Here is a 13,017-nt window from a genome sequence, read left to right on the forward strand (position 1 = left end):
CAGCGATGGACCGATCCTATTAAAAAGCGCTATGCAATTTAAAGTTCTATGGATGATCCACTAGGTCTACTAGCTCAGTGATAGACCGGTCCTATCAAGAAGCGCTATGCAATCTAAAGATCTAGGGGTGATCCACGTAAACCGACTTATTAAGTAAAAAAAAGAGAGAAACGGAGTTCAAATGTGCTCCACCCTCTCCCTTTCTCTTTTATTGTCATTCCAAGATATATCCTACGATTTCATGTGCGCTACCCATCTCTAGCTCTTATGCGCTGGAGTCGCCCTCTTGAGCCCAAAGGAGAGAGAAATAGAGTTCGAAATTAGTCCCTCTCCATTTATCCTCTTCTTTCATCATAAGCGGAATTGGTCTCCTCTCCTTTCCTCCCCAGCGCTGAATTTCTCATGCGACAATGGCCTCTAGATCCTATACGCCACTATTCTTCGGCTCCCATGCGCCGCTATTTTTTGGCTCCCATGAGCCATCGGCATCCTCCCAAGCCTTCCTTTCAGATTCTTTTTCTACTTGAAACTCATTTTGCCCTCTCCTTTCTCTTGCACCGCTGTTCTCCAGCTCCTATACGCCACCAATGTCCTTTATGTGCACCCCTCGCCTTTGCTTGATCCCAAGTGGCTTTACTAGAACCCTAAGCCTTTTTTCTGCACCGGAACCCTAGGCCTCTACTTAAAACCGTTCGAGATTTATCGACAGTTTATTTTTTTAAAATTAATGCCATTGCATCTACTATTATTTAAAATTAAGCTTATTAAGTCTTAATTTCAAGTTATTAGAGGAGAGGGGGGCTTGGAAGGATGTCGACGACAATGGACGTAGAGAATAGAGGGGCACTAGAGCTGTTGTATGGCGATGCAAGGGAATGGGGGAGATTGGCAGCGCACGGAGGCTAGATTGTAGGATTTTGCTAGGGATAAATGTAGAGGAGAGCAGAGGTTCAAATATGCTTGGCTCCTTTTTTTTTTTTTTTTTTTTTTAACATGATATGTGGTGCTTTTTACTGATAGTACCTATCAATTGCTAATTTGATAGAGCTGGTTTAATCTCCCTCTCACCTCTCTCATACACAGTCTCTTCCTTTCCCTTCCTCTATCTTTCTCTCCTTCTATTTGTTTCTTTGTTATTTGATTTAACTTCGCTATGTAGCGCGGTTTATTTTCTAATATGTAAAGAAGATAAAGATTCCCATTGTGAAATTAGTTACCAACTTACCATACTAAGAATTTGATACAAATATTTAATAATTAAAAATAATTTTGAATATAATTATCAAAAAAAATATATTTGAAGATTAAAAGATGTTGATCGAAATTATTAATACTGTATCAATAAAACCTCCATCCAGGCCCTGGTCGCCGGCGCGTCAGCCCGAACGAAACCAGCCCGGCTCGACTGTCCTTCCGAGGCCGACGCTCCGACCTCGGTTCTTCTTGTTCCCCACGGTCGTTATAGGCTTCCTCGACTACGAGATCGAGCGCGCGAGATGAGCCCCCGGGAGACGAGGACTGTTATCTTTTCAAGGAATCGCGAAATAGTTTCGACGTAAAAGATCCAAGCCGATCGTGGATTGAGTTCTGTTTCTTATTTTCAAAAAAGAGTTATATTGCTTGTTGAAAACCCTTCGATTCATCCATTCGGTGAAGGAGAGGAGGATTGAAGGGATCAAGAGAGGTATTTCGTCCACAACCCTAGATTTTTCCAGCACCAATATCTAGTTTCTCCGATCGGGCCATATTTTCCCTAGATTCTTGCACTCGAATCTGATATAAATTTCATAAATTTCTGGTACGTATAGACGATGGAGGCATCATCAGTTCTGGCGGAGGATGGAGCAGTGGGAACAGCTCCTCTGCCGCCGCCGAATGAGAAAGGGAACGATGACGGCGCCGGCGGCGCGGCTGTGGAATCGGGGAACCGGGAAAGAGTCGTGGAAGCGTTCAGGCATCGCGTCGATGACCTAGTTTCCAAGACCGATGAGGTCTTCTCACCTCCTTACCCTTCCCTCCGCCCCTCTTTTGCTAATCTATTATCGCATGGTGCCCAATCGGACTTTGATCAAAAAAGGGAGAAAAATACCTTTTACCCACTCTGTTTCTGTATTAATGTGTCATTGTTTTGCAGGTGGAGCTAAAGGTGAATGATATCACGCAGTTCTATGCGAGTAAAAAACAGCCCAACAATTCTAAGGGGAGCTCGGTCATGAAGGATAAAGATAAGGAGAAATCTCTTGGGATTAACAGTGGCACTAACATTGTTAATAATAGTGGAAGCAATGGTAATGCTAAGAAGCAGGTGGATGGGTCTCGAAAGGAAGTGGTTTGCTCGAAAAGAATGCAGGAGCTTATGCGCCAGTTTGGCACGATATTGAAGCAGGCAAGTTTTGATCTTGCTTTTATGTACTTACTGCTTAGCTGTTTGGAAAGTTTTCTGAATTTTTATTCGCTTTTCATGGAAAACCATTTTCATGCCTCTCTCTAGATGCATCTAAACACAATAGGTCAGTGCTAGAGATGATAACCTAAGCTAAGCTTGCGGCATTGCAAGTATGACTGACCTCAATAAATGATACAGATAAATAATTCCTACAAAATATTCCAGAAATTGATGGTGTTTTATTGTTTGACTTTCGAATTAGATTCCCATCAATTTGTGTTTGCAACAAGACAGATTAACTTTCATCCTTGCACCCCATGCTACCCCTAATGTTTTCATGCATGATGAAAAGCACGTCACATTACTTGTTTAAGACCAAGGTCCAAAAAATGGGTACCAAAAGCTATATTAGTACATTACCAATTTGGTGTGGCATGGACAATATGGTATGGTACGGAGTATCGGGATAGGCTCCCAGCACTTTTTCTTACTCCCTGTCATAGTATTTCAGCAGTTCTGCTCGGTTTTGATCGAATGGGTCGATTCGGTTCATATATGAACCAAAACTCAGTCTTGTACTAGTATTTTACTGGTCCGGTTGGTACTGGACGGTATTACAGGCCTTGGTTAGAACCTCTTTATAGTTAGATTATTTATTGTGTAAAATCTTTTTGTTGCTTGTTTGTTGGTTTTGTACTAATGTACAATCGGTATAGAGGATCCCAGTTCTTATGTTGCTTGTCGACCTTAACAATATCATGCCCATGTGTTTTGTTTTGGGAAAATTACGTTAATTTTTTAAAGAGGAATCTCCTGGTGCATTGCATGTCTGTTTATAAAGTCCATGTTTTGTTTCTTGAGCTTGTGGTGGAAGGCCTACTTTAAAACAAAGGGCTGGGTTATCATCTGTTGAGCCAAGAAGCAAGGAGGGCAGGAATTAGAGGTGTAATGTGTCTGATAGATTCATTTTGCGGCAAAGGGCTACAGAAAATTAAAGTGGTGATGACTAAGTTAATCTCAAGCATCTAGAAGGAAATCATAAAAGAGAACTAGAGCTTGCATATGGGATTGATTTTCTCGAGGACTGTTGATTAATATAGATTTTGGTTGCAATGCTGTAACAAAGGTGTACTTTGCAAAGTGTCGGATGTAGTGTAGGCTAAATCAAATGGTTTGGATAATGTAGGTCATTCTCTCGCAAGCATTTCTTTGTTTATGCATATTTGATGCACAGGCTTTAGTTTGAGGATGGTGGGGTGTGGAGCCCATTTTGTAGGAGGAATTCTCATAGTGACAAATTGTTTAGTAGAAAGTCATTTAATTAAGCTTGTGAGAGTCAGGATTGATATGGTAGTAGATGTAAAAATGAATATGGCATGCTTGTTGATAAGGAAAATGCAAGCAGGTATAATAATTTATAAGATCGTACCAGGTGCTTTAAATTACTTTTAATTCCATAAGAAGTGGAAGCAATATACTATGAAGCAAAGGATCAACATGTGATGCTGTATCTATGAACAGAGGCTTGCGATTCATAAAGGCCGGTGCAGTAAAAGAAAGGAGCAATATAAGATCTAAAACAACAGCAAGGACAAAGTTGCCAACTTTTCCATTAGCTTCACAATGCTTTAAGCTTCACTTACCTTGGAAATCTTAAGAAGCATCCTTCATGAACCATTCTCCAAAATATGGCCCATATTTCTTTGTAATCACATATTCACTCGCTGACATTGAATGCATTCCTTATATTTGTACTTTGTAATAATACAATCCTTAGTATGCATGTATCACATTTAAATAATGCACTACATGAAGCGCAGCTTGTTGTCGTTTGAAATGTGATTTTTTTTTCCATTTTTGCTTTTCTTTCTTTTTCCTTTTTATTTGGGGGGGGTGGGGGGTGGGGGGAGTTTTTCTGGTTCAGATCTGAAGGGCTAGAATGAAGTCCTCACTTTTTCATTAGCTTCAAAATGCCTTTCAATCATCAGTTACCTCTGATGTCTGAGAAGCATTCTTCACCAGCCATGTCTAAATATGACTCGTATTTCTTTGAGGTCCCATAATCACTTACCAATACTGAATACATTCTCCTCACGTTGAATACATTCCTTATATTAGTGTATTTCTTTACTATTACATCGGATATTTATTGTTTGTAAAAAATATGTATTTTTCCAGATCACACAGCACAAGTGGGCTTGGCCATTTATGAAACCTGTAGAAGTTGAAGCTCTTGGTCTCCATGACTACTATGAGGTAAAGTTTTTACTTCTCTTTGGCCTCCTGTGTGAGCATTATTTGTTTGACACTCTTTTTTATGGGTATGATCATGTCCAAGGCCTGTCAATTATTAAATACTCATGAAGCATTTACTCATTGACTTTCAAATGGTATGTGCAGTGATTGAAAGAAAGTAGACAATATATATAATCAGATCAAATCATGATTCATTTGACTCCTATCATAAGTGAGCATCTTGGTTTCTCTTTGCTTCACTCTCATTCAGGTTTCCAAGACTTCGTTTTCATAGTATGGACCTTTGAACCTAAATCTATTTTTTTCTTCTTATTCTTTTCTTTTTAATTTTCTATGAACATACATAAGAATTATATTTTCAGCTGTATTTCATCAAGATTCAGATTTTTTTCTTATTCTTTTCCTTTTTATTTTTCTATTGTTACTTCCATCATAAGACTTTTATCATGTAAGTTTCCTCTGAGAATTTTATCATGAACAAATTTTGATCATCAAAGCTTTAAGGAAATGCATCCTGAAACAAAATTTGGGGATGGAATAGTAACCTTTTCATATATTATCACAATTAAGCACTTTTAATGCAATGGTGAAGTGAAGGCTGAGTTTAAATCTTTAAAGTTCCAAGTTGCTATACAAATTTAGCTTCTGCTCCTATCACTTTTAATGTAAATTTTGCATTCATTGCTTCTTTAGTTCCCTTACTTTCTTGTTATCGATCACTAAGACAAACATTTAACCCGAACTCCAAAATTCAACAGACAGATGACCTTGTCCTACCTTTTATCATCACTTAATGCATGTTATTGAATGTTTTCGTGGTCTACCATAAGTAATGAGACTGCAAAACTTGGCAAATTCCACCTAAAAATAAGTAGATGCATGCATATACTAAAATGTTCATATGTTTTCCGAGATGTAGACTCACTTAAAAATCAAGTGAACTTACGAATCTAAAGGAAAAAAATTTGTGACTGGATGGTGATCAGAATGTTTTATAAGGACTCGTTTGGTTCGCGGACAAAGGAGAGAAAGTGTGGTCAATGGAAAAACAAAGAAAAACTTCTTGCTTGGTTGGAGTTTTTAGTGGAGAGAGATGGAAAAGTAGCATTCCCATGAGAAGAAGATTCTCATGTTTCATGGAAAAGAAAAATCTATGAGGGACATGAAAAACCTATTTTTCAGCCGGTTAGAAATTGGGATTTTTTTTTTCTTTCAAAACTACCCTTAAGCTATCAAAATTCATGGATAAGTTCTTTTTCTTTATTAAGGGTATAATAGATATTTCACACAACTATTTCAGAAAAGTAGATGCTCAAGTAAACATAAGCTACTCTGCAATGTACCACTTTTCCATAGTTAACCAAACATGTCAAAACCATTTTTTCAGGCATCATATTTTCAGAAATCAGCTTTTCAAAAAAAAAAAATTCCGGTGAGGAACAATTCTTCCCACGAACCAAACGAGTCCTAAGAGTTTTGGAATTCCGAAGCATTGTGGGAAGGGATTGGGTGCATGATGGAGGGTTGCAGTCTCGCACAGAGAAGTTTGCTTGGTTAATATTGGTGATATTATGATTGTTATTTGAAAAGGAGGGATTTGGTGCACCATTTTTGGATTTTGAAAAGGCTTAGTTGAATTCTGCTGTGTTTTATGCTAAGATTAGGGACCTAAAACGCTTTCCAAAGTTCATGGCAAAGCTTTATCATGTGAAGATGCATATCCCACAGAAATTCATGTGATAAATGAACCTCTTCCTTTCTTGCAATGTTTTAGACTTGGCAGGATTGGGTCATCCCAACCATCTTTTCCCCTCCTGTGAGAAAATGGACTGCGACGAGGGAAAGACTCCAAAACCTATCCATGCATGGAGGGAAGAAGAAATAGGAAAAAAAGAAACTAGCGACTTGATGTCAAATTCAATGAGCTACAATATTTTGTAACACAGTTCGTGGGGGAGGACCCTTGTCAAGATGGAGGGTGGAGCTACATGACTTTAAATATCATGATCTTGACTTTGAATATCTTGTACTTCGGCAAGGTTATAATATTTATTGCATGTTAATGTCGTCTTATGACAATTTTCCTGAGATAGGATGTTGCTAAGTTGTTAAACTATAACTATCACTTCTAGTGCTCCATGTTAGTTTTGTTCCGTGTGCATGGTTCCATCTCAAACTGAGTCATCTAATGAAACTAAATAAGTGAACAGGTAATCCAACTTTTAGCTTGTGAAAAATATTGACTAAAGGACCAACCTTTATTTATTTGTTCTTTTGAAATTCGAGGTAGTGTGCGGAGCATGGTTTCAGGAAGCATTTCATGGAAGGATAGAGACCGCATTGCACTGCGGGACTCAGGATTCTGAAAATTGCACCATTTGTGTTTTCATTTTCAGAATTCTTCCACTTGTAGCTTGAGTCTTATTTCAGTAGAAGAAGCCTGAATCTTTAGACATACCTCCAACCATGGGACACCAGTTCTTCTTGTACCTAATTTCATTCACCAATATCTGATTCTTGTCTTTTGTTAGTACATCTATTGAACAACATGATAAAGTATGCGCAACTACAATATTAAGATGTTACTTGCTGTTACAATTGATAGAATTTTTTGTATTGGTCACTAGAAATTTATCTCAGATTTTTAATTTCCTTTTCTTATAAAAGTTTCTCTTGAGCTATTCTACTTAATTTGCTGTCCAACAAAAATTATAAAATGGTTTGGACATTGGTGCATCTTAGGTTATTAAGAAACCCATGGATTTCAGTACTATCAAAAATCAGATGGAAGCAAAGGATGGCAGCGGATATAAAAATGTTAGGGAAATATACGCTGATGTAAGATTAATCTTCACAAATGCAATGACATACAATGATGAGAGAAGTGATGTTCATGTGATGGCAAAAACGTTGCTGGAGAAATTTGAAGAGAAATGGCTGCAATTATTGCCCAAAGTGGTTGAAGAGGTAAAACATTATTTTATTGCTGTTTTATTTTATTGTGTTTTTGAAATGTAAGGACCAATTTTGCATGTATTCAGTCCCTTCATTCCAGCTTCCATTTCTGCTCATATTCTTGCTTGTAGTTGAAGTTGTGGATTCTTTCACTATAGTATATACTATGTACTCATACAATCGACGTATGTATCTGGCTAGGAAAAAAGACAAAAGGAGGAGGAGGCACGAGCACTTGCAAATATGCAGATGGCTCGAGAGGCTGCTTTTGCAAGTATGGCAAGAGAGACAAACAATGAGGTAAACATTCAGAAGTTTCTTCTTGGCTGTAAAGTTAAAAAATTCCAATTCCTTTCTATATGCAGGAGGAGCAACCTGATAATGTGTAGGAAATCTTTTCCTACTTTTTTGAACAAATTGGTTGTGATCCCCATTGGCCTCTGAGTTACAAAAATCTTTCTTATCCACTTATCCATTGTCCTGAATGGTGATTCTAAACCTGTATAGAGAACAGCTTCAGAATTTCTGAAAATTTTGACTCTTTGAGAAACTTGGATGCGACAGTACAACATGGTGGCAGTCTCCACTTTGAGATGTCCTGCTTATGTCAGCAAAAAATGTCGATGCCTGCATTTTTTCTTTGGAGTGTCATGCATGTAGGTTTATAATCGAGCTGAGCCTTATTGAGCTTGGTTCTGATCAAGCTTAGTTTGAAATTGGTTTCGAGCTTGAACGGTGGGATCTAGCTTGATTTGTTTACCATTAATTCAAGCTCAATTCGAACTTAATTTCAAACCAAGCGAAACACAAGCCTAATTGATCAGCTTAATCATCCTAAATTGAGCTGAAATCAATTGAAGCTTGAATTGATCTTTGTTTAAGGTTGAATTATACCTTCATTCAATCTTGGGTCAAGCCTGAATTTACATTTAATTGATTCCAAGAAAAGATGAATTATATAGATTAAATATTTAAATCTAACGGTGTAATATATACAATATATATAATATAAACATATTGAAGCCTTATTGAGCTGAGCCTGATCAAACTGGGTCATTTATTAGCTCAGCTTGAAACTATTTTCAAGTTTGTTGCTGGTTTAAGCTTGATTTGTTTAGCTTCAAATTAACCTTGATTCATGCTTTCTCAAACTGAGATTGAGCCGAGCTTGATCTGTTCAGTTCGTTTGACAGCCTACATGCAGGGGATTCTTCGTTCACATGCTGGGGATTTTAAGAGAAATGTCACCCTTTTACATATGCAAATTTATCATAGTTATATATCAATTTAATTATCTTAGCACATCTTAAACAACTTAAATGTGACTAAGGAATAAATGTAAATAACTTAAGTATCGAAAACTAAAACAGACTTAAAATTACACCTCATGTTTCCCTATGCCTAGATTTTTGGTAGCTGCTTTATTCAACACTTGGGAACTTGGACACTTTAGATAAAACTTCTGAGTACACTACAGATGGAACTGGGCCCCAAATACTTTCCTAATGAATAAACAGGTCCCTGGTTGTTTTCTCTTTAATTATTTTATATGTTCATTAATTGGTCATAATTCTGTTTGTTTATAGATTAAGAGCCATGTTTCAGGGGAATGTCTGTCTTGCGGCCTCTTTGATTATGCAATTTGACATTTTTAATTGTGGATTTATGGATCAAAGGAAATAAAATATATGAATAATTGGGATGCCTTGTGTGGTTAGAACCAGAATAACAGTGAAACAAAAAGGCAAAATACCCTTCTCCCGACTGGTTTCCTGAGTACTCTTTTTGGTCCAATTGGACAATCTCTTTTTTTTTGTGATAGAGAAATTACAATATTTGTAAGGAATAAAAAGCATGTAATATTTAGGAACTGGAGGAACATGCATCAATTTTTTTTAGTTGTCAGTTAAACTGATGAAGGAAAAGGAAAACAAGAAAATATTATAACAATTTATCTATTTGGAAGGTAATAATGCAAGTATATATGGTTTCTGTTGGTTCAGGGTGCATTTTGAGAAGGTAGATAATACAGTTCTTGTATTATAAAATCTGTCATCAAAAATTGGGTTTAGTTTTGCTTTTTGGCAATATGGACTAGTCTCTTGGATCAGTTTCCTTTAATTGCCTGGAATTTGGATGGGAAACAAAGAGCAAATCTTAGATTTTCCTTGTGCTCACCAATCCGTAAAGTTCGCTAACTGTGTACGGTTGAATTGCAAACTGCAGCAGCAAGCTCCTTATCTCCCATGCACTTCTCCATTCTAAAAATTTATTAATTACACACCACTTAGTTGCAGCTACATTTCAGTTAATTGTTGAATTGCACATAATAAACACATAATGAATAGCCCAATTACTTAACTCCAATGTGGGTAGCTGGAATATTCAAACTACATGAGCTGAGCCTGTGGAAAAGATTCCAGATGAAACCTCTTTTTATCTTCTGTTTGAAGTGAGAACTTTTCAAGGGTTAATGGCCAAACCAAGCAAAGCAGCTGCAATTCTAGGACAATGTTGAAGCTGCAACTCATTAATTAAATACATGACAGTTTTTTCTGATGCATTTCAGCTTGATGAGCTCAATTTGCACTTGCAAGATCTTAGAGAATCAGTGATCCAGAGATGCAGGTATTTTTTTTTATCTCTGTTACTTTGTACTCCTGTAGCGAGTCTCCATCATTGAATTCTGATGTTTGATTTGACAAGTTCACTTTGGTATAATTTTGGCTTAGCAGTTAATAATATGACTGAATGCACCAATAGGGCACTATATTAAGAAAAATAAAGTTTCTTAGAAGCAAAGCAAATACATTAACCAGGTTGGATAAGGCTGGTTAATATTTTCTTATTAACAGTGGAGAAACAAAACTCCTTCCAAGAAGGAAATATTCTGATTAATTTTTTATTTCTGGATAATAAATTACAAAATTGTAGTTATTGAAAAGATAATTTCACAAGTTAATGGAAAGCACCAATTGAAGTGAGTGACAGCATGCAAGATTATGCTTGAAGAATGCTGTCTAGTGTGGGCACGAGCTGCTCCAATATCACAGTGTAACTTTGTATTTTTATAATTTTTTAATGTGAACCATCACTCTTTTAATTTATTAATCAATAATGGTTGGTGTTTTTATGTGTCCATTTGTCCGAAGCACCATAACTTAATCATCCTTTTCTTCTTTAAAATTAATTCATTTACTCAATCAAGTTAATTCCTAATCATGGACGGTTGGTCCCTAGTTGTATGAGGTTAAATTGCAAGCAATAAACATCTCTTTATTTACAAATACTGGTTTTATGGAAAACAACTCTTGCTTGGCTTGGCACCAATGGTTGAGTTAAGTGGTTAACCTGTGTTGATTTTCAGTTATAAAAATCTGCTAAATTCTTCCCTGGAGCCTCCTTGTGTGGACTCCGCTTGATGGGGAAAGACATTGATGATGGTGATGGTGGTGGTGGTGGTGGTCATTGTCATTATGCATGATGGAATTCTACATTTTTGCCCATTCTGTTTATTTGCTCTTTTCCTTTCCATATTCTCTGTGTTTCTTCAAACAAGTTTGCCCGTTTAATCCAAAGAAATGGACCAAAATAAATTCTGTTGTCCTGTATAAATTATTTTTGAGACTGCTTATCTGATATGGTCATATACCTCTGTCTTTTATCAGATATATTCTGTATTAATTTCATTGACTTATGTGATTAATTCATGACTAACTCTGGAAAAATTTTGAAGAAAAATGTCTGCAGATGAGAAAAGAAAACTTGGCGTGGGGCTGAGTTCTTTATCCCCTGAAGATATTACCAAGGCACTAGAGATTATTGCTCAACACAATCCGAGCTTCCCAGTTGCTGCTGAAGAGGTGGACCTCGATATGGATGCTCAGGTCTACACCCGCAGACTCTTTTCATGTTCACTTCAAGTGCTATCATAGATTCATGACATAATTGTGTCATGAATGTATGTAACAGCAACAATTGAAATGCCCGTCAATATGGATAAATTGTCTATATACAATGATATTTAACACCAAGCCTGAGTTAACCATCATCCCTGTTTGCATGTTTGTTTATATTCAACAAGGTTTTACTTTCTATGAACCATGCATTAAAAGAATTGTACTCTTGCTATTCTAAGCAGTTTAGGAATGGACTGCAAGTCGCCTAATTGGTTTTTGCGTTCGGTGCTGGGCATCCCTTTTTGAAGCAACCTTTGTACTTCGATGAGTCTTAATTGCTATTATTATTTGTGGTGCAAATAGGAGCGCCTCTTTCTTTTGTTCCATGTGTTCATATCCAGTTTTAGTCCTTACCATCCATATTTTGACTTTAGATGTTAAGCTGGGTTTAACATCAACATATTTCCTCTGTTGTTCCAAGTGAAAATATTTTTTTACCTTCTGTTCATAGAGCATTCTCGCTGTTCAAGCCTTGAAATTTTGCTGCACCTTCTATTTGTGCAGAGTGAAAGCACATTGTGGAGGCTCAAATTCTTTGTGAAGAGTGCATTGGAACTTCAAGCCAAAAATTCTGCAAGCAAGGCTGATGATAACTCAAAACGGAAGAAGGAGATATGTGATGCTCTGGCCAAGACTGCAAAGAAACGGAACAAAAAGCTTTCCTCATGATGTTATTTATTAATTTGTCAAACCTATGCACCTATTAACCTGACTGAACAAAATATCAGATGTTAAGTGCTAGATAACAAATTAGTTAATCTTGCATGTGCAGTAAGTTCTTTTTACTATTTGCCATTTAGAAGAAATTTTGGTTAAAGAAAGTTGGTATGGGTTACAATGCTGATGAAATGGCCAAACCTGGCAGAACCTATTTTGCAGCTAGAAATGAATTCCAACATTTTTGCTATTGGTAAGATGGATTGTTCATATAAACGGGTTTTTGATAAACATCAATGAAAGGTCTGCTGAATGCCTTGTGCAGAATGCTATGGCTGCGGTTTACTTAATGGTGGGTCTGGGTGTTTGTCACTGGTTTAATTTATAATCAGAAACAAAGGAGGTTCTCTCTTCAGCCATAGATACTCATGGTTTAAACCAAGCTAAGAAAAATGAGTTCTCTGGCTTGTGGTGTGATTGATGTTTGTTTTGGCATCCCAAAGCAAACAAGAAATAGTGGATCGAACTCTCATCATGGTCTTGAATGATGTACTGTGACTATGGATAAATAACTCTCATGGACATAAGATTTTAAATTTTTGAAACCAGATGTAAATAATTTTATAATATAAAGGTATGTAATGTGAATCAGGCTGTTGTAAAGGTGCATGGATTTTTCTGCTTTTCTGTTCGTTTTGTTCTTGCAGTACTTCATTCAAAAGTAGCAAAATCTGTTTTAACTGTAGAAGTTCTATTTGTGCTCCTTTTGCTGCCACATTTTGAACACTTTACAGTCTGCAGGAA

At 36.8% G+C, this 13,017-nt stretch overlaps 1 protein-coding gene across 1 annotated transcript; it reads left to right on the forward strand.

Moving 5' to 3' along the window:
- Positions 1-874: 874 nt before the first annotated feature.
- On the forward strand, positions 875-12,467 carry IMB1 (Transcription factor GTE6). Its single transcript, XM_008788260.6, has 9 exons — positions 875-1,684; positions 1,809-1,991; positions 2,135-2,386; positions 4,565-4,642; positions 7,385-7,609; positions 7,799-7,897; positions 10,167-10,225; positions 11,334-11,484; positions 12,061-12,467. Exons 2-9 carry the CDS (start codon positions 1,812-1,814, stop codon positions 12,223-12,225), a joined length of 1,209 nt encoding a protein of 402 aa, XP_008786482.4. The 5' UTR covers positions 875-1,684; positions 1,809-1,811; the 3' UTR covers positions 12,226-12,467.
- Positions 12,468-13,017: the final 550 nt, after the last annotated feature.

Source organism: Phoenix dactylifera, chromosome 4 (genome assembly GCF_051530095.1).
Source record: "Phoenix dactylifera cultivar Ajwa chromosome 4, Ajwa_hap1_PhDact_Kaust_v1.1, whole genome shotgun sequence".
Taxonomy (NCBI): domain Eukaryota; kingdom Viridiplantae; phylum Streptophyta; class Magnoliopsida; order Arecales; family Arecaceae; genus Phoenix; species Phoenix dactylifera.

Bases quoted from the DNA above. Each gene is read 5' to 3' on its own strand.
- IMB1 (XM_008788260.6), top strand. From the start codon at position 1,812: ATGGAGGCATCATCAGTTCTGGCGGAGGATGGAGCAGTGGGAACAGCT. The intron at 1,992-2,134 runs GTCTTCTCACCT...ATTGTTTTGCAG, and splicing joins TAGTTTCCAAGACCGATGAG to GTGGAGCTAAAGGTGAATGA. The intron at 7,610-7,798 runs GTAAAACATTAT...GTATCTGGCTAG, and splicing joins TGCCCAAAGTGGTTGAAGAG to GAAAAAAGACAAAAGGAGGA.